Here is a 22,328-nt window from a genome sequence, read left to right as displayed (position 1 = left end):
ACTGCTGGCATAACGCGCTGTTTATTTCTGAATTTCATAACCTTCAGTTACTGTGTTAAAAATAAGCTAGAGCTCTGCTGACAATGGGATGCACTTATGATTTAGGATGGTTTTGGAAAGGGTCCTGTTCTATGCACATTTTTAGGATGTGTAGGTAATTTGGTCCTACTTTGTCCTATGAGGAGAATATGAAACATGGCACATAATGAGAAATAATTATATTTTGTGTTGATACCCTTGTAGAGTAAACAATTCTTCCCTATACCTATGGAATTGCATTAGTATTGCAGGTATATTGAGCTGGAATCGCTCAAACCAGAATTTTACCGCTCTGTCAGAGATACCAGGAGGTTTAGAGGTGTGTCAGAACAGTAAAGTAGCATTGTTGCAGCAATATGTGACCTCAAGAAAATGCTGGTATTTTGGTAAAAATTAAAAAAGCTCATGCTTTTCTGGAAAATGCTATTTATATTTGTTGAGACTTCTCATATGGACAACACTTAAAAGGTGATTGTTTTTTCCTCTTTATTTTTTTAACTGCTGTAATATATTTTTCTCTCTTTAAAAAGTTCTGGAAAATCTGTCCCATGGAGCATCTTCTGGCTCGTCTTGAAGTTGATTCACGGCCTGTGTCACGACGCATAGTGAACCTCTTATTCAACTCTTTCTTTCCCACTAACCAACCTGAGGATGTGTGGTGTGAGCGCTGTGTTACTCTCATCCAGATGAATTCAGCAGCAGCTAGGAAGTTCTACCAATATGCTTATGAATATACTGCCCCTACCAATATAGGTAAAGTACAAAACCTTATGAGTCTTTGGAAATACTAATATCACATCCTGTAATTGCTTTTTAATTTTTTTCTCTAACAGTGGTATGTTGTTGCTAGCTCTTTTGTTGTTAGTATAATACTACTTTGTAGGTTTTTTTCAGTTCTTGGCACCAGCAATGAACCCTGGTGACAACAGTCATAACCCTTTGCAACAATGAGAAGACCAAAGCTTTTTGTTTCCTCTCTTGAGTGCAGTACTATACTCCCTAGCAGGTGTTGTTATCTGGTCTCTCTTTTATTCTTTCTCCTCATGTGGACCTTAAGACTATCTAATATCTAAGTTAATACTTATTTATCATGCAAAAATAGTGAAATAAAATACCCTGGTGTCTCAAATGATTTGATGTCTTTATGTGGAAGATTATATAGAAGGTGAAAAATATTTATGTCCGATAATCTGATTATCTGAGATTTGTGGATCAGTAGTATTTCAAGTTGCTCAAACAAAATCTAAAAAGCTTTCCTTCCCATTAAAAGCTTCAGAAATATTCAGTGAAGAGGATATGTACTGCACAGAATATAGCTTTTTTTTTTTATAAAAGTGCTATTGAACCAAGTAAAATCAGGAAAATTTTGTTTCAGAGGAGTTCTGATCGTCTAAAAACAAAGTAGCCAGCATGGAGAGACTTGGGTAGAATGCCCAAACTGTTGCCCCTTGACAGATTGTATCACCTTGTTAGGGTACTTTTGAAATAATATGCGCTGGTATATTTTAGCTAGTCGTACTTTCACCAGAGTGGACATAATCCTTCCACTTTTATCTAGAGATGAGCTTCTTATTAAGGAATTCAACAGTTAGGCTACTACATCTTTTATAAATCATTGGAATTGGCATTGGAGGGAATGTATTATTGAACATAGGTCGTTAATAGCTATGCCAGCCGAATGTAGGAGTTGTGGGAGCTTCCTCTAATCCTGATTTGATAAGCTGGTAGTTGGGTTTGGGGTTTTTTTGAGTAGACTTTTTTTAACAAAATAAAATTATAGAACCTGGTGATAATGTTACCATTTCTTCTTCGTACTTGAGGATATAAAGCATTTTCACATTTTTTCCATTTCCTTTTACCAGGAAATTTGGTACCTTTTTTACTAGTTATTTCTGGTTCTGTTGCCTACTTTTCATTCTGGCTTTCCAGCGTTACACTTAAAAGCATTTATTAGCAACGTTCTTAACAAATAGTAAATGTCTAATTTATTCTTATTATATTCAAATGTAGCTAAATTGATGCTTACTATTCGGCGCTGCTTGAATGCCTGCATCCAGAAAGCAATGAAAGAGAGTCTTCATGATAGCGATGATGATGACGACGATGAAGAAGAAAGTGAAAAGGAGAATACAAGTGTAAGGAAGTCCACTTTATGATAAGTTCTGGTAACTTTTTTTCTGTGGTGCTTAATCTAAGACGTGGGCAGTTAATGATACGACAGAAATCTGAAGGAAAGCACTTGGGCATCCATGGAATTAGAAGGGGAGAACTGCCACTATGGTGTTTTCATGGCCTGCAATAGCAGAAATTTGGTGAAGTAGCTAGAATAAGATAGAAGGACTATGAAGCATATTTTAAATGAATACTTCCCTAATTCAAGTACTAATTAAAATTGGTTTAATTCTGCAATTAAATTATTCAAAAAAATTAATGTCGCAAGATGACTCAAGTTATATAGAGAGAGTAAGAATGAATCGTGGAGTTCATGTTCTACGACAAACTCAATGCCTCTGTGAAAGGACGGAAGGATTTTCAGGTTTTTTTTGAAACCTTATTTTAACCTAAATTTATATTTGAGAATATAATAGGCAATATCATCCACGTGTTTGTATTTCAGGTCTTGAATAATGTGTTGTCAATAAACGATGTGGCCAGCATGGCAAGTTTATTGGAGATTGCTGTAATTCTCTGGAGAAGTATTCAGAAAGCACTAGATCACAATGAAGAGGCCAAAGATTATGCTATCAGAAAATTTGCTTCTGTACTTCCTGAATATTTTAAAGTATTTAAGGTAAAGAAAGCCGAGGTGTTCCTGTAAGTGCTTAGCATTTTCTTCAGATGCTTTCATGTGTTATGTCTTTTATCTATTTTCATGGCATTAAGTATTCTTTTTCATTGTTGCTACAAACCATAAACAATAGCAAGTTTCTTGGAATTCCACAAATGGGTAGAAGCTATTCTCCAATTGCAAGGTCTGACTGACGAACCATTAGCTAAATAGTCAACACACAAATACTTGTGCAATAAATTGCTCTCCTTGTAATGTTTTTATACTTCTCTATTCTTGTGAATGTTTTTGGAATTTTTGGAAATCAGTAACTGAAAATATGCCATTGCAGAAAAACTACTCAGTGTAGATGAGAGTCCACATTTTTTTTTTTTTTTGTTCCCCCCCTCAAACCCCTCTACTACCACCACTTCTTATTGTGATCCAGCTGCTGGAACAGGCAGCTGAAGCAGCTGAGGCTCCTTTTTTCACTTTCTTATGTTTGATTTCTGCTAATTTGATTCTACTCTGTAATGATCTTTTGATGCATTTATTTATTGTTTGGGTTTGATATAACAATTAATTAAAATCAGTCATTTTCAGTCTGCTTGATCTTTTGGTAGTGGCTAATAGTATCTGCTGCACCCTGTAGTGCATTTAGAAGGATTATCTACTGGACATCTTTTTTTTTTTTTTTTTTTATTTATTTATGGCTTTTATGTTGAAGTACACTGAGTTATGCTGGCTGTTATACTTAACAACATTCGAGTTTGCTTTAGATATGCAGGGAGTGGAAAGCAATTCATTGCTACATAATATTCTGCAGCACAAATATACCAAATGCTCTCTCTACCCTGAAAGCATTTGGAAGTTCTCAAAGACATTCCAAATCTTTTTTGGTAGAGGATGTACCATCCCTCCTGAAAGGTTCTGGTGAGCGGACAAGATAACCAGCTTTAGCAAGCAACGTCTTTGACTTTGGTGTTCTTACAGTGAGTAAGCAGCTTGGATCTAAAAAGACCTGTCATCAGAGGCATAGTTTCTAGAAGACTACAGATTGAAGCAGCTTGTCTCTTTCCTGAAAAGCTACAAATATGCTTTTAAATGTACTTTGAAAAATCATCTTTAAAAGGCTTTAGCTCTCCAAATGTCTAAGTAGGTAATAATTTCATTTGATTGTATTCATGAAGCTTGGACATACAGTATACAATTTTTGAAGAGCCTTTCACATAGATTGTTTTCTATATAATCTGAGTGAAACGGTGTCATGGTCTAGACCTTGTGTGTTATAACAACTTGTAATGCATTTTACATTAACATTGTTAGATAAGCACCCTTTCCTTTACAGTCTGTCTTACACATTTCTGGTAGAAATGAATATTCATTTAAGGCACTAGTTACTTGAGAGGAATTAGATGGTGTCATGATTGTGCAATTAAGTATTAGCCTCTGCTAGAGCAAATGTAAGCTAGAACTGTTATTTCTTTTGCAATGGTTATTAAGCTAATGGAGCCATAATTATTCATGGTGGTTGTTCTGACGGTTCGTCAGAAAGCTGAATGATAAGATAATTGATAATTGACCTCTGAGAATAGGAATCAGAAGTTTCAGATTGCAAGCCACGTGTTATGAGCTTCTTTCAGTTCCACTTCTAGTGAAAAAGGGAAATCCTTAATTTGAGATAATTTAGTCATAATTTTTCAGTACTCTCTTTAGCTTTGTGTGCATCTGTATGTGTACATCATATAGTTTACTTTTTTTATCTTAGGATGAGCGTTGCATGACTCCATTGGTTATTCTGGCATCCTTTATGCCCCCTGCTGCTATTCCTACATTCAGGTACTATTTTTAAATCCAAAATATGAATGACAAGAAATCTCTTGTTGACTATATTTTTTTCAATTTTTCACAACTCAACATATTAAATACCCATTTGGATAAATTGATCCACTAAACAAATTCAGTACGTTAGTAAAATCTGTGAGGTGCAAATATGCCTTTGAGACATTGGTGCATCTTTTTTGATATTGTACTGGTTGATTTTCTTTGAATGATTTCTACGCTAATGGATGTAAAGCTAATGTGTCTCTGTCTGTTTCTGTTCTTTTAAGCTGTGGTGTGATCGCCAGACTCAGAAATATTGACAATGGAGCTGACCAAAGCAAATATTCAACCCTGATAGACTGCATGTGTCGCTGGGGTCAAGTGGGACATATTATGGAATTAGCCTGTGATTGGCTGTCTGACAAACTAACCCCAAGAAAGGTGTGCATATGCATATGTCAAAGAATTAAGGAATTGCTAGATTTCATAAAGGAATTGTGCTTTTTTTTTTTTTAATAGAAGAAGCCACTTTAATGCTTTATTTTTCTGATTTGAAATTAGTTGTAAAGTAAGATACTAAGTGTTGTACTGTCTTTGTGCTTTCTTCTCGTTTAGAGTATTAAAACAACTGAACGACGAGTACGTCTCCATGTTACACAAGAATCTAAGCCAGAATTAGCAATTGATTACATTGAATATTTATTGACTCATCCTTTTAATCGTGGTTGCCTACTTTCTGTTCCTAAAAAGAAACTGATGAAGCTTTTGAAAATTCTCAGTGCTGCAAAGGTAGTATTCTCCTTACCATAAACACTGCTTATAAAAGAGTGCTTAGTATCATACATCGCCTGAGTCAAACTAAAGGCCTGCAAGAATAAAAAAATAAGATTCATGATCCCCTTTACTAAAAGATTTTCCTTTTGATTTGTACTTCAAACACATATTCTAAACTGGAAGTATAATAGTTCAGAATTGTTTGTAGATGGCAGATTTTAACCAGCTTGTCATTTTTAGGTGTCTCAAAATTTTTGTGGTCTAGTGGTGAGCATTTTTAAGGGACACCTGAGCTTTGGAATGTACACTTAAGGAATAGCTTGAAAATCAATTGCAAGTTAGAGAAATTGAAAACATACCTGTTGGCTTTTTGATTTTCGGGTTTTTTCCAGGTTTGTGTTTTTGAGCGGTTTGGTGGTTTGTTTGGGGTTTTTTTAAGTTTTTTGTTTAGAGCTGCTGAGAAAAGACACATTTGAAAAGATTTTCTGGAAAATATAAATGTAAACCTTGATATTTCAGGAGGTTCTTGGCTCAGTTCTGAAAGCAACTGACGCAGGTTCTGGTAGCTGCAATCAAGCAACTAGCCTAAGAGCCTTCAGCCTCTTTTGCAGGTTGAGTATTCATCTTCACAACAAGGTATACCTTTCCAGTGTAAGCTGGAATTACAGCTGACAGCATAAGGAAATTCCAGAAGAATTGGGAAGACCATTGGTAAACAACTTGTAATTTTTTTTTTTTCCAGTTTTCTGAAGAAGGAAAAGAGTACCTCTCTCTTCTGAAGGAGACAGGTGCTTGGATAGAAAGTCAAGTTGTACCTTTTATACTAGCAAGTGATCAAGAGGATGGCATTCCAAACCACAGTAACGTTTCTGAATTAATTATCCAGGTTAGAGGTCTCTTATAACGTACATCAAACTGCTGCCAATATGAAAAGCCATATATGTAGCAACCGTATATTGACGAACACAGTGCACTGGAGTGTTTGGAGTCCAGCAAGTGAATGACCTAATGAAATACAGTCTTGATTGTTCTGACGCTACAGTTTTGATTGCTTAAAATCACACAATTATTTTTTTTAAATTGCTTTGAGTTTAGTTATAACCTTTATATTTTATAAACATAGGAATATAGAAATGTAATTGTGCATACCCTAGCACTTAAATCAAGTAGTTGGAGGCAATAATACTTTTTTCTTATCTAAACTTTTTTCACCTAGCAGTGCATAATATATATTCTCATCGTATCTGTTGACATGTTTTATGTTTCACGCTTGTGAAAATGCCCACTCAAGAAACTTCTAGCACAGCAGGTGATGTAACCTGGGTCTCCCGAATTTTAGGTTTCTAAAAAGTAATTCTTGCCCTCAGTCTCTCATCCCCCATATTGAATAAAGGTAACGTTTATACTGTTTTATTAAAAGTGCATTAACATAAAGTTAAGATTGTCAGTGAATCTCAGTTCTAAAAAGAAGAAAATTAGTTGCTGGAAACAAGGGCATAGTTACGTGGTTTGCTAGCACTTAATAGCCTGTTCTTCCATAGCATAGAGGGTCCTGGAAATGACGTAGAATCACTGAGGTGCATTCGTTGTGTTGGATAGCACAATAGATGACTTAGAGGGCCAGGAAGGTTGTGTGATTATGAGAGAGGATTCAAATCTAATCATGTTTTCTTGCTTCCTTCCTTCCTTTCTTTCCTTCCTGCTTTCCCAAAAGAAAGAGGTAAAATTATACCTTGAGGAATTCAGTATGCTTCATTCTAGTGCTAAGTCCCATAGAACATATCTTTGGAAGTCAGCAGAGAGGAAGGGTGTGAGTTATCTGGGAATTTAATGAGGAGATCAGTCTTGTACTAAATCCTGCTGCTACAGCCAAATTGCTTTTTGAAAAGTATAAAGAGATAGTAAACTCATACAAGTGTTGTAGTTGTTCCTGGTACAGGTTTCTTGTGTGTTTTATATGCTATTGTCTTTTCTCTCTGAATGGAAAATTTAGTATGCATGTCATAACTCTTCTATGGTGATTTTTCAAAAGTTTGGAGCCACGGAACTCAACCTTATAGAAAGACAAGAAACAAAATCTTTACCAACATTACCAGAATGTTTACGATCAATTTCCTAGGTTTAAATACAGAATGGAAATGCAACTTTATTGATAAGCAATAAGATAGGCAGTTGTCACCTTTAAACCCATCTGACATATTACTTGACTAGCCACTAATGACACACAATGATCTTTAGTAGTAGATCTTAAAGTCTGTTTGCATCGTTATTTCCAGAGAAGAAAGTGAGGTGTAAAGACTGATGTGACTTGTCTGGAAGTCAAGAAGAGAATCCAGGCCTCTTGCATCTCCTGTAATAAGCCACATGCTTGTTAAGCAGCTCCTATTTGCTTCTCACCTTGTATACTGTTTTTTATTGGAATGAGGTATTGATTGTGCTTTTTAATTGTTTGGAGTGTATATTTGGTAGCAACACTGGCATTAAAAGCAAACCTAGTCTCAAAATATCCATATCATATACCATAATTACAGTTGCTTCTTTAATGCTGTTGCATTTCAGAGGGGACTGGGATGCCTCTTTTTTTTCCACTTACATTTCTCTATCACTTTCCCCATGACGTATCCCATTCTTTCCCATTTCATGCTTCCTTCTCTGCTTGGTCTGTTACTCTGTTTTGCACTTGCTGTTATGGGCAGGGATTCACTGGGGGACCGTTCACTCTGGGCCACTGATTTGTTGAGTGAGGCTGATAGGCGCTTTGACACAAACCCTGGCATTGTCACTGACAGTGTCCCTTGTCCCTTATCTTCTTTTGCCCTTCATAGAAAGCATTTGTTTATATAATGTGAGCATTTTTTAGCTAGCTTTGAATTGTTTTCTGTTACGTTCCCACGGCATATTACTTAACCCAAGGTGGATTTTAGCATTGAGCTATGAGTCCTTTCAGATTTTGGTCAAGGGTAAGATTAGGACTAACTTTAGTTGCAGTCAGTTTCCATGAACTACCCAGCTCACGCATACATAGACTGGTTAAAAATTCTCTACTCTACTCTGTTGGTACATAGTATTATAATCTGCTTAGTATGTAACGTGTGTGAGTTTGTAGGGAAAAGCTCTTTTTGTATTCTGTTTTTAATTTTGCTATTCAAGATAGGCAGAGACGTCATATTCTGCCTTGGTAAATGTTAAGTATCAATGCTTCTGATCTGAGCCTGAGCAAAAAGAGAGAGGATTTATTGCCTTTTGAGAAACTGTGTTTACTGGAGGAAAGGGCAATGGAAGCATTTGGAAAACTGTTTGGAAACTTATGCTTTTCAAAGGTTGAGAACTGAGTAACTCCAAGTAGATGCACCAGCTTTCTGGGGAACTTGGCTAAGATTTTGCAATTTTATTATTTTTAGGTTTTACTGAACAGTTACTCTATATAAATTTTGTTTCTCATATACTTTTGCATCTCTTTTCTAGGCCTACCTGACAATATGTAAAGATGTCATAATGGTTGGCCTTGGCGATATCGCGTTTCAAGCACAGCTTTTAGATATGGCTCTTTCAGTTATACAAACAGGTACGATATTTCGCACTAACATCAACATCTCCATATACACTTAGCTGACTCTTCTTATATTAACAGAACTATTGCTTTTAGCATTTTGGAGTCTGTTTCTCAAAAAATAGTGTTTACAGCTTATGCTAGCTAGTACCAATAATATGGGGTATGTGTGTGTGTATATCTGTATATGTATATATACATATTTGTGTATGTGTGTGTATATATATATACATGTGTATTTATGTGTGTGTGTATATATACTCACAATATTAGATGACCTTTAAAGGTCCCTTTCAACCCAAACTTTTCTATGATTCTATGGTTAAAAGTCGCAGCAGCTTTTCAGAAAAGTGAAAATGAACAGAGAACCAACCCAGAACCATATTACTGTTGATCACTGATGTCTCTTCCTTGCTCTTAGATTCCAGTTATTAATATATAAGGTTTTTTATGTATACATAAAGCAGTTTTTAATATATATAAAGTGATATATGTATATTGGTAAATATACATCATTATGCTTTAGGAAAAAACAATGTAGCACTATTTAAAGTTGGCTCACATTTGGAAAGTTACATCTACAGTACAGACAAAATTAGAGCTCAGTTCATGAAGAATCTACAATTTTAATCCCTATACTTCAAGAATTGGAAGGAATGCTGGATTTATACTTAAAATATTGATTGAACTGTATGAATACTTCAGATGAGGATTCTCAGAATCCGAATATATCGTCTACACTTGTAAACTGTAGCTATTTATGGTATATAACTGAGTTTCATTCTAAGCTTGTACCTGAAGAATATCTCATTACAATTTTTATATGGTGGTATTTATCTCTTTTGCTAGAGAGAGGCGGCTTTTGTGCTCCAGTATTACTGTATTCTCTAAAAGAAATTACTGAAGCTTCTTTAACTCAGAATACTGAGACAGATGAAGTGGCAAATCTTCTCTATGCTGTACAGACAGTCTTCCAGAAAGTTTTAGAATGCGTGGCACGTAGACTCAAGAAACAGCAGGAAGAAGGGATTCAGGTATCACATTACACTTGAAATTGCTACCTAATGTGTAGATGTATCCATGTTTTTTATGCAACTGTGTTAGATGTTTTGAGGTTATTATTCGAGTCGACATCTGATTAAATTTTCAGTTGAACTTTCTAAATTTCCTTGTTACTGATGGATTTTTTTTTTTTTAATCTGTTGCTGGTTTCATCATGACAGAAAAAACAGTAAAATGGAGAACAATGTTAACCCTGTTATCAATGATCCTGAACTACCCTAGTACTCATAGGTTATTTAACTTATCTGCAATTAAACGAACTTGCTCATTCCAGAGCAAAGGATTTGATTACATACATATTATAATCTTGGGAGGGAGGAGAAATTGTCATTCTTGTTTTTATTTATTTCAGCCTGAATTATACCAGCTTCAAAATATGTATGATGTCCTAAAGTTCTTTAAAACTTCCTACCTTCACAGAAAAGTTAACTTCTTGTATAGATAGTACTGAGATGGGTGGATTGGGAAAATGTGATGGTCTGCTTTTATGGACTTCTGAAAAACATTGCAGTTCTTTTTTGTTACAGCCATTGGTTTGTATGTTTTTCCCAAACTTATGAGTAGGCTTCCCAACCGTGTTAGTGATTCTTTTTCCGATCCCAGGTGACTAGAATACCTCAATAGCTTTCAAAGTGTGATCTGCACTTCTTCACAGAGAAGTTTGCTGAAATATTTCAATTGTACTCAGGCAATCTGAAAAAAATGATCTGTTTTTCTTTGGTTTTAGTTGATCCACTCTATTGAAATCCCTCTTGGAGAATTCATACATACAGTCCAGCGCTGGCATTCATCTTGCCCGGCAGTTCACCAAGGTGTATTCTCTACTCTCCTGGCTGCAATAGTAGCAGAGATAAATTATGTGCTACAGAAGGTAAAGTTAATGCTCGCTTTTTTTACACCTACTGCCTTGTAAATGTTTTGTTGGAACAATACAGTTGCATTCAGAAAGGATGATCTTAGTACTGCAGATAAAGATTTTGTGTGTTGGCATGGAACAAACAGGAAATTTTATTTTCCATAACTTACAAATACAGCAGTGTAAGAACTGAGTTGTCCTGATACCTAGTTCACTATCTGCCTCTCACAGAAGAATTTAGAAATTAGGCAGTGTTAGAGATTAATCACATGTTTTTTGAGATGTTCTCTCTGTGTATTTGTACTTGGTCTGGCTGGGAAGGAGTTAACTTTCTTCCCATTGGTCTCTACTGTGCTGTGGTTTCATATTGTGGCTAAAACACAGTTGAGGGCACAGCAGTTCATTTTGGCTGTTGCTGAACAGGGCTTTCAGAGTGTCAAGGCTTTCTCTCTTCCCTTCACCCCTGCCCTAAAAAAAAGTAAGCATGTGGGCAACAGCCGAGACCATTGACCCAAACTGACCAAAGGCATATTCCATACCATACGATGTTGCGTTCAGCTATAAAAGCTCAGGGAAAGGAGGAGGAAGAGTGATTGTTCTAAATGCACCTCACTTCGTCGCACCCAGCGTTAGTGAACCACTGATGTCTGAAAGATTCCTGTTCCCTATTCTTGGAACTGTCCCATAAGGTTCTGTAATCCTGTTCCAAAGCAGGCTGATGTCTTGCTTGGCACTGGTCACTTCTGCATTCTCTGCTTCAATACAGATCCATTTCTCATACCATATCTGGTTTTTGTTCCTCAGTGGTTTTGTCTAGAGGATTTCCAAATATCTCATCTGAGTTTCTCTGTAATATAAAGAAAGAAGCTCTAATACTGAAAAAAATATATAGACAGAGGTTATCGTATGTACTAAAAGTTCAAGGAACAATTACTGTCTTTGAAGGAGAAGGGTAACATTCCCAACGTATGTTACTAATGCATGTAGTGTTAGGAGAAAATATGTCTAGTAAGACAGGAAGCTTTGAGAACTAACAAGGAAGAGCAGAGGTTCTCTAGAAGAGGCTCTTACTCTGGTTGCTAGATAAGTCAGAAACAGAGCAATAAAAGATTGCCAGAAAGTACAGAGTACGACAGAGCTGCTTCTAAGATTCAGCATTACAGAAGGAACTGAAACAATACCAGAGCTTTACCTGCAAATATGAATGTATCAGCTGTGGGATGAGAACATGCTCTTTATTCATGCAGCAGAATAAAAGTTTATAGTCTTGAATGATACTGCAAATTTATATTCACAGATTATGAACGTTCATTGCAGTGAGTCATCTGAGCTGGGGTTTTCCCTGCCCCCAGGTTATTGTACTAGTAAATCAAAATTCAGTTCTAACTAAATACTTGCCAGAATCGTAGAATCTTCATGGTTGGAAAGGACCTTTGAGATTGAGTCCAACCAAACAACTTACAATCTCTGCCACTAGAGCATGCCCTGAAGTGTCAAATGTAGGCGTTGCTTAAACACCTCTAGGGATGGTGACTCAGCCACCTCCCTGGGCAGGCTGTTCCAGTGCCTGACCACTCTTCCAGTAAAGGAATTCTTCCTAATATCTAATCTAAACCTCCCCTGCTGCAACCTCAGACCATTTCCTCTGGTCCTGTCATTCTTCACCTGGGAGAAGAGGCCAACACCCACCTCTCTCCAGCCTCCTTTCAGGTAGTTGTGGAGGGCAATGAGGTCTCCCCTCAGCCTCCTCTTCTCCAAGCAAAACAAGCCCAGCTCCCTCAGCCTCTCCTCACATGACCTGGTCTCCAGACCCCTCACCAGCCTGGTAGCTCTCCTCTGGACACGCTCCAGCGCTTCAATGTCCCTCTTGGACAGAGGGGCCCCAGAACTTTGTACCAAAAAAAGCTGAGACACCGAATCGGGAATTGCTGTCACTTAAGTTATTTTTAGAAATTATGGCTGCACATTAAACATGGAGACACAGAGGATACTCATTTGAGTTTAGTAGGCTGTGCCTTTATAAATAGTGGCCAACAATGTAGTTAAATGAAACTTCTGTTCAGAACTGTGGAGAATATTTGCCTTGGTACAAATACTGTTTATTTGGTTTAGTTTTAGCCTTTCTAATTTAAATTTGTTTTGTTTATTTGGACACACACAATTGGATTAAGGCTATTCAAAGAACACACAGGAATGTTTCTTCTAATTATTTAAGAATAGATCTTGGTTAGTGTAATTATTGAAATACAGATTTGCTTTGATGTTTTCTGTATACATACACTTCTTGATCTCCAGCAGTTGTTGACTTTTTTCTTTTTTTAGGCTTCCAGTGAAAAAGACTTAACGCTACCAAAGACGGTTTCAGACCTTCCTCCTCTTTCAAGCAGTTTAATGGCCATAATTATGAAGTCAGTTAATGTTGTCAGGTAAATGTTTCTACATTTATTTTTCCAAGGTTGTTGCTACTATAGAAGAGCTTATATGTCATCAATAAAGTTTTAATTTCTAAATTCAAATAAGTTTTGAGGAACTAGATGCTTATTAAATTTACCTGTGCTACTTCAAAATCCCTTTCTCTTGACATGTTGCTTGTAGGTGTTGACTGGGGGGGGTTGGTTCCATTTTTTAACTGCTTCTAAGAGTGCTTCTTATTTACAAAACTGTTAATTGAAATGAATTCTTTAATCATACACCTTGGCTTGTGTCTTTCATAAGATAGTTATAAATATTAGTCCCCTCAATATAGAGGTATTTAGATTATGTAAAATATTTACCAGAAATAGCATTAATCCTTTAATTGCAATGAGGTGATAAATGTACTATAGCTGTATTAAAATCACAAAATTTAAAATAGTTTTAAAGTATCTGAGTCTTAAAAGCCCCCAAAAGTAGGGTTACCTAATTTTTGTAAGACATAAACCGTTTTTTTTTATTTGCTATGTTTAGTGGGTACCCTGGATATCTTCTAAAATTGTCCCAAGTTAATTTTGTTATTGTTCAGTGCTTAGTTTGCTCCTATTCAATTTTTATTTACTATATAAATGTGACTATACACACCAGTGTTATTCTGCATGATCAAGGGGTTAATGTGAAGTCCTTGGAAGTCCTATCATTCTCCATGACTTATGACAACTAACTCCTATTCTTAACTTCCTCATCTGACAGGCATATTCCTGTCTCTGCTGTCATGAGATTTTTCACTTCTCAATCCATCTCTAGTTCTAGTTGAACTTGCCAAACAAAGGACTTCAGAGAGTCCAGCAATAGGTTTCCTAATCCAAATCTTGTTCTTCTGTGAGGCAGCAGCTGTCCATCAAGGTACTGTATTTTAGGGAAACACAATTATTTTACACACCTCTACTGAAAAGAGATGCAGAAATTCAATTTATTCCTCTGAAACTTTTCCTTATAGCGGTCAAGGAGAATCTTGTCTATTCTTGATGGAGAAAGCTGCTAGTTTGGACCACATTGTTTCTATGAGTACTTTGATAAACATATATCTAGTATTTGTCTTTTGGTGCGAAGAAGATTTAAGTCAGGAGATAATTTATATCTGGTTCCACTGGTGCATCTAGACTGTTAACACTGTTTTCTTTTATTAATCTGTATTGATAGGTCATAATTGGAGTCCAATAGTAAATCATTCAATATCTCAGGAATTAACATCTTTCCACACCAACATGAATGTCAGAGCTTTTGACACTGCAGAATCTGTTCAGTGAACACACAGTCATCTTGCACCAGGTTCTGCAGCGTCTATTATGTTTTCAGTTACTAATTAGTCATTCTCTAGCACTGAATTTCAGTCCATATAGCAGTGATAGTACTGAGTGACTTGGCAATATCTGACCAATTGTGTGAGTATCCTTTCCTTTAGTAGGGAATGATCTGTACAGGAACTAATTACTTATCTCTTTAATTTCCATGTATTTGTAAATAGCGAATTGTTCCATTCTATTTTATCTCTGCCTGCAGGCTCATGGGACCCTTCTTGAGAGGGAGGTGGGGAAAGGCACCTGCATTGGGTCTGCAGGGAGCCTTATTACAGGGCAATAAAACTACAGTCTTCCTTTATGGAACTAAAGATTGTGCCTACTGATCTTAACAGTGATAACAATAAAGTCAAGACTCTGATTGGAATACTATCAGTTAAAAATTTAAGAGCAATATGAAATGGAATCGATACTTGGTCAAATTAATCCCCAATGATATACTAAAATCAATGCAATGCAGGAGTGACTTCATAATATGTATTTCAGAATCTAAAGAGGTTTTGTTGTTCTCTTTGAAGCAATATTTGAGCTTCTACGAGGCTTACTTACTGAATCACTAGTGGAGGTTGGTTCTTTTCTTAATTGCATCTTTCATTTTCATACCTTAGCACAATAAAAGCCAGAAGAACAATTAAAGTCGGAACTGGGTATTTGCGATGCTCAGTTTTGGTAACAGATAATAATATTGCCAAAGGTATTTTGAAATATTTTAGGGAAAGTTATTGAAACGTCTACTGCTCTCAGTTTCCCCTTTAGTTCGTCACAGAGCATTTAGGTTTGTGCCTTGAGGAGTATGAGGATTACAAATCTTGTCCGGCTTCTGCTTTATCCCTGTTGTTCTTTTACTTTTCTCTGGTTTTGTGAATTGCTTCTGAGTTAAATTTGTTATTTTTACCGTAAACACTATAATGACCAATTAGTGGTTTCATTCCGTAACATTGCCTTATTCCATATTGCAGTTTAGTTTCGTTGGTAGACATCTTCCTTGACTCCCTTGCTTCTTTTTTCTTAATGTATGTCCCAAAACACCTCTAACGTTTGCTGGTAATACTATCATTGCTTGCTAAAAGTGAGTCTCTTAAGATACTTATAGAGTTAGTATTTATCTCAGACTTTAAAATGAACAGTTGTTTTCATTCTGTTGGTCTGTCCATACTTGAATATCTAAAATACAGTTTGGAAGTGTTTTGGGGCTATATTTAGTTATAAATGTTCTTCACTGTTTTGTAGTTGGAAACCCATCTATTTCAATTTTTATGAGACAAATATTTTAGACCAAAGGGTTAATTAAACTCCAGTTTCTAATCAGTCTGCAAGTAGTAATAGTTTTAAGGGCATGAGTAGTTACTAACAAACCATTGGAGTCACATAAGATGTTCTTTTAAACTTCAGTAGAAATTGAAGTTAGAAACTTCAACACAAATTACGCGAGCGCTTCATTTCTCTTAACCGCTACGTATTCTGTGTACAAACTTTTTAATTTTCTTCCTAAGCAATTTACCGTTCTGCAAACTCAGATATTCTCAGTTCCAGAAGCAGCACGTAGTCTTCAATTACCCAATAACCACTGCTTTGTCCTGCGTGGTATCTCAGAAGCTGAGGTAGCAGGGTAGCATAATCATAAACTTGTTGTCTTCAGTTCTATTTTGAAAGAAACATGATTTACAATGTATCTTTGCTTTATTTTTTCCTTAGGTCATTTTTAAATGAATTAATGGAATGCATTCTCTCTGAAGAAATTGAAGGGATTTTTAGTCTAACAGCTAGTGTCTGCATTGTGATTATAATTAAAGGTCAGTCAAACCATTTATGTCTATTTTTTTTTCTTATGTGCTACATTTTGAAAGGAGCTCTTATACAATTCAATGGGTACTTTTCCTTATCCTGTTAAGTTACCATTTTTCTACAGGATTTAAGGTTATATCACTTGTAAATCACATTGTTAAGCTTTGGACTTTCAATCTTTGTGTAATGAATTTAAAAAGACAACTGTGCTAACTCGTAGGGTCCATCCCTATATTATGATTGGCTGAAACACACAGTAATTAATCCAGAACAGTGAAAATTGAATTTAATATCTGATCTTTCATTAAACAAACTTTTATGTTAAAAAAAAATTTAAAATATGCAGGGCTTTTTTTTTTTGATAAATCATTATTTTCTTCCAACTCTTCAACATAATCTTATTTCAAATAGGTAAGCACAAAACTTCACTTCTAAAGGATATTGCACCTGCCATTCAAAGGTCCCTGCTAACATGCAAGGATGCTGCTGCAGGAGAATCTAGCAGCACTGAAAGGTAAGTGTGCTGTGGAAAATGAACACTAACCTCTCCTGTACCCTCTCCGCAATAATTCACTGCGTTTTGTACTTGCATAATATGGTTAGAGCGCTCTGAAAGATTGCAAGGTTTAAAATAGTGGGTAAAAGAATGATGAGGTATTGAGCCCAGGGTAGTATTAGATTTCCTGCCCGTACATGTGCTGTGATTGCGATCTTTATAGTTTAGGTTTTTGCATTTAATTTGAATGTGTTACGACTTGATCCTGAATATTGCAGGATTCAGTTCTGAAATTCAGTTCCCTTAGCAGCAGATGTAGAACAAAGCATTATTCTCCCACATTTTGGTATTAGACATATGAATCCATAGCTATGCAGATGGTAAAAATTTAACTGAATATGACAATAACTTTAAGACCTTTCCACAGGCGACTTTATTTTGCTTTTCTTTGCAATTTCAGTGTTGTATTTGGTTGACTTTCAGATTTTTGGGGCATAAGTTTCTTGGAAGTGATTGGTTACACTGTATTTGCAATCATTTATTTCAGACCTGCCTAAGATAGACAGTCATGGTAAATGCTTTAGCCCTAAGTGTTTCAAACTTGCTTAAGTCTAAAAATTTGGTAACATTTGATTTCTGCCTAGTTATTGAACTCACCATGAAATTAGAAAACATGCAAAGTAGACATTAAAAAGCACAAACATTGAATATGAAGAAAACAAACGATGGTTATGGACATTCATCCAAAAGTACTGAGAAAGTTATTAATGCACCACAGTGGCCCGAACATGCAGAGGCCCTTGCAGTCTTTAACTCCTCAAATTGATCCTTACTATTCAGTCAAACAATGGATGTAGAATAGAAAGATTTTTAAATTAAAAAACGAAGCACAAAAAAATACCCTGCTTCATTTGAGGTCATCGCCTGGCCCCTCAGACCTAAGGACACTTCCGCAGCACGCTCTTCTGGTGGATCACTAGCCTGAGGTGTGTTGTTCTCTGGCGTTGTAATGACTAGACACAGACCTTTGGTGGCCGTGCTGTGACTGAATTGGTGTCACTGATTTAAAGCCAATACTAAAGTTATGACATGTCACTGTGAAAAATAAGACTTTATCAAGGAGGCCACATGAGCTGTATTCCTTCCCTCCTTCAAATTCTTAGAGTTTCCACTTGTGTCAAGAAGCCCAACAGCTACACGAAGTGTTCTGGCAGTGGTAGGACTTTGAGGGCTGTACACTAAATATCCACTTGGCTCAGAAGCGCAGAAGGTAAATTGGATTTTTCCAGGAAAAAGAAAAGCCTGATAATCGGGACAATATGATAGAGTAGCTGTGTTGTTGCTAACAGAATATGCACTCATTCATTTAAATCTGTTATTATATCAGAGCCAAAAGGGTATTACATAACTCTCTTTAGAGAGATATATAAACTTAAGAACTAGACCAGAAAGACATAGGAGCCATTTCAGTTAAGTACTGTCAAATAAGAGATTTATTTAAAAAGCAAAAGGGAAAAAAAATATCAAAGCCTTCACTCCCATTTCCTGTCTGACATAAGAAAATAGAAAACAGAAATTTTGCTGTCAAGACTTTGAGTGGTTTCCACAGAGGACATTGTGCTCATGTCACATAAAATTGATAAAGAACCAAAAAATATCTTATTAAAAAAAAAAAATCACTACATAATTGGACTCCTAAAACTCAGAGTGACTCTGCTTCCTGGGTGGATATTTTTAATTAGTTGCTCAGCTGTGACAAATTTCTTTTGGTTGGCACCTAGCTTAGAAACAAAATCAAATAAAAATAAACAAAACCCAATTTTTTTTATTTGCCATGAAATCATTTAACGTTGGGCTGCCAAGTACTCTAGTAGAATATTTTTAAAAATAATAATGATCTGTAAAAGAAAGGTGAGCAGCAGAGTATCACGATCCAGTTGTGCACGTGTTTTAATCAAGACAGTAGAAAAGGCTGAGAAATTAAAGCAAATCTTAACACGATTAAATAAATAGGCCTATTAAAATGTGCAATTGCTGCCACTTGAGTGCACTACTGACTATAAATTTCTGTAAGAACACAGGTAATTGTTTATGAATCTATGTGATCATCTCTGCCCAGTGAACTGGGACAAATCAACCTAGAAGCTGGGACGGATGGAGAGCGTAAGATGTTACACAGCGTTTTAATGTCATGATATATGAATGGCTGCCTTTGTATAACACAAACCCAAGGGACAGTTGCAGATAAAATTAAAAGATTAGGAGTACAAACATCATGAACGGAAGTATTTTTCACAAGAATCAGAACTGCAATATGATAACAAAATTTAGATGCTGTCACAGGGCTTTGCAGAATTGGGGAGGATTCATATTTGTACAGGTGTGTTGGGTTTTTTTTCTCTCTCCTGAAGGCTAAAAGAATTTATTCTGAAAAAAGGTTAGGGGGAAGTTCTTTAATGACCAGGTTTTGCTTCACTAATTTACAGCGTGTTTGCACTTTCTCAGACAGACAGAACGTTGGACTGGGCTGGGCCCCTAGTGTCTTCCGACATGCCATTTGTCATGCTCTAGCATAGGACTAGTACTATACTACTAGTGTGCAAATGTATAACTAAAATGTGGTTATATACAGTCTGAAATGTGCTCTGTTGTTTGTAAATGATTTTATCATCCTACTCCACTTGCCAAACTCCAAAATTTTAGTTATGGTATGCAGCAAGCTAGATCTCTGATGATTACTCTGAGCACAGTCTTATAACACACAGCGCTGCACTGATGCATTCTAAAATATATTCCTCGTTTCTTAACTCATACTTAATAGTAGTATTACTTTTTGCTTCTGGATGCATTACTCATCATAACTCCTTGAGGGATTATTTTATTTAATACCCAGGTATACCAGGAAATAGTGACATTCTTTAATTTCCTAAGAGACTTGGCATTCTGTGCCAGCATCTTAAATTTAGACTTAGAAGTTATCTGCTACATATTAGCAAAGAAAGAAACAAGTAAAAATGCTGTCTGGTGTAGTAATTAAAGTGCTGCCCTTAAACAAGGAATTGCTGCACTTAATTCAGAAGCAAAACTTTTCATTGTAATTTACTGTTCCCTCTTCAGCTGAGTGAGCAGTTTAAGGTGGCCCTGTGGGTCTATTATTTTTAAAATGCTGTTCAGTGCACTTAAAAATCCTGGGCAACATATTGTATATTGAGAGAATTTCCTCAAGAGTAATGGCACACACAGTTTATAAAACGCAAATATTTACGCCTGGCAAAAAAACATGGATAAAGCTGTCAATGCAGTGATTTGGAGGCTAGACAAAAATGTTCCATGTTCTATAGGATGAAATGTGCTATGGAATAATACCTCTTACTTAATATTTTGTATTCACTTTAATTAGCATTTTGATATAGGGGTGTTAGAATTTAGCTAGTGAAAGATATTTCTTGAGTATTATCATTTAGCTAGCTTCCCAAACTCTTCACTGCGCTCTCGTTGAATCTGTAAATAATGGTTCTTGAATTGTTTTGTGATAGAACTTTGTGTATGATTTGTCTGCCACTTATCTACAAGTTGACTAGAAAGGTCCCGGGTAAAGCTGACTGAGATGTGTCTGGGGAGGCGTACAGTTGTTCTGAACGGCGCCTTCCTGCCCAATGGGCGGCAGGTGCGTGGTCCCACTTTGCACATCCATTGTTTTATTAGCCTTAAATGCTAACGGAATAAAATTTATACAATGTAGCATTGTGCCTAAAACCACAGTTCTCAAGTAATTATACTGATTTTATAGTACACTGTAATAATAACTTTGACAGTGGGATTCCATCATGGCTTAAAGGATACGGCATTATAGAGAGGAGCATGAGACAGAGCGGTGGCGGCCTGAGTTCGGGGAGCCCTAACACCCAATGCGCTGCTGGGGAGATCCAGAGCTGCCTCCTGTATGTCAGGTCTTGGTGTCTCATGGTGAAAGCTCTAATTCGTCATGATTAACGACTGACCTTGCTTATTGGGGGCAGCAGTCTGGGACTACAATAATAAAAATATAGAGAAAAAAATGCTTGAGAAACACGAGTGACAGAATCTTACAAAAGTAACATGAAGGATGAAGTTTATGGTGGTTAACAGTAAAATAATATTTTGGCAGGAGATCAAAGTGCCCATTTTTGTGTTTTGAGGATATTTTACAGCAGTGTTAAAAGAAGTTGCGTGACAATGCAACTACAAAGGCTACGTGAGTGACTGTGTCAGGGAACGCAAGAAAATAAAAAGGGCCTGCCAAACGGAAAGTTCAGAGCTGAGCTCTGAGACTGTTTCTGGAGTGATGTGAGACAAGAGAGAGGCAGAAAGGGGCTGAAGTGGGTGTACGTGCAGCTGACGCAGGCTGCTGCGAAGGACAAGCCGGAAAGCTCAGGCTTGTAAAAAAAACAATGCCAGAGCGGGGGGAGAAAAGTGGTGAAGACTGAAGAATGAGGGAGAAAGGAAGGAAATAAATGAAAATGGCCTTAGTATGAATTTGCGGTAAAGGATTTGACTATTTATGTTTGGAAAAAAAAAGAGTAAAAATGCTGTGAAGAAAACGAGTGGGTTCTTTAAATAGATGATGAAATATTAGAAGATGTGCCTGAATTGACATAGTAATTTAAACTGTCTTGCTGTAGATCACGCTATAGCTAGAGCTGAATGCCAGAAAAATGGAAAAGTTGAAAGAAAAAAAACCCCCGGCTATTTTAAACGTAATTTGTAAAGGCATATTTAATACTTAAACTAATAGGGAGTAACTTGTCACAGAAATCATGGGGTAGCTATATTCTGGGAATCAAATAGTCGAGGATTGATTTAGCATTTGGCATATCTAATCCTGTTATGCATTGTTTTATGCCTTTTCAGAATCCTGTATGAATCATCTTTGAAAATTTTGGATGACTTTTTGAATCTTTGACCACACGGAAGCTTTTGTCATGAAAATTAAAGGAAGAAAGATGTATTGCTTTTTTAAAAAGATTATCTTGTAAACTTATCAATTGTTAAAGTTTGTTTTCTGTTATTCTGTACATATATAAAGCAGGAAAAATGTATAAAAGTGTGTACAGAAATCATGTAATAGTAAAGATTTTTCAAACAGCTGTAAAGAGGTTATTCTGTATAAAAATGTATTATTTGGGGGGGTGTAAAATCAATTTTTTTTTTATAAAAAAGTAATGGTATCTTATATACTTGGAGACTGAGGTAGCATGTACCCTCACTCCCTGGGAAGGCTATGCAGCGTATTCTTTAAGGTTATGGAAATTAATTTAATTTCAAGACACATGAAGGACAAAATGGTGATTGAGAATAGCCATCATGAATTCACCAGGGCAAGCTCTGCCTAACCAACCTCCTTTCCCTCCATTTTGTGGAAG

The 22,328-nt window shown here is 36.2% G+C and overlaps 1 protein-coding gene across 1 annotated transcript in view; it reads left to right on the top strand.

Moving 5' to 3' along the window:
- Window positions 1–22,055, top strand: part of NCAPG2 (non-SMC condensin II complex subunit G2) — a 49,071-nt gene extending 27,016 nt beyond the window's left edge. Inside the window, exons 14-28 of the mRNA XM_074574143.1 lie at window positions 570–792; window positions 2,050–2,174; window positions 2,657–2,830; window positions 4,575–4,645; window positions 4,918–5,071; window positions 5,246–5,419; window positions 5,924–6,040; window positions 6,147–6,290; window positions 8,870–8,969; window positions 9,804–9,988; window positions 10,744–10,887; window positions 13,195–13,298; window positions 16,341–16,438; window positions 16,842–16,944; window positions 21,817–22,055. Of these exons, the coding sequence (XP_074430244.1) occupies window positions 570–792; window positions 2,050–2,174; window positions 2,657–2,830; window positions 4,575–4,645; window positions 4,918–5,071; window positions 5,246–5,419; window positions 5,924–6,040; window positions 6,147–6,290; window positions 8,870–8,969; window positions 9,804–9,988; window positions 10,744–10,887; window positions 13,195–13,298; window positions 16,341–16,438; window positions 16,842–16,944; window positions 21,817–21,868 (1,968 nt within the window). The 3' untranslated portion in view covers window positions 21,869–22,055. The remainder of the gene's footprint in view (window positions 1–569; window positions 793–2,049; window positions 2,175–2,656; window positions 2,831–4,574; window positions 4,646–4,917; window positions 5,072–5,245; window positions 5,420–5,923; window positions 6,041–6,146; window positions 6,291–8,869; window positions 8,970–9,803; window positions 9,989–10,743; window positions 10,888–13,194; window positions 13,299–16,340; window positions 16,439–16,841; window positions 16,945–21,816) is intronic.
- Window positions 22,056–22,328: the final 273 nt, after the last annotated feature.

This window comes from Larus michahellis, chromosome 2, assembly GCF_964199755.1.
Source record: "Larus michahellis chromosome 2, bLarMic1.1, whole genome shotgun sequence".
In the NCBI taxonomy this organism is placed as follows: Eukaryota; Metazoa; Chordata; class Aves; order Charadriiformes; family Laridae; genus Larus; species Larus michahellis.
This window is presented reverse-complemented; position numbering and strand designations above follow the sequence as displayed.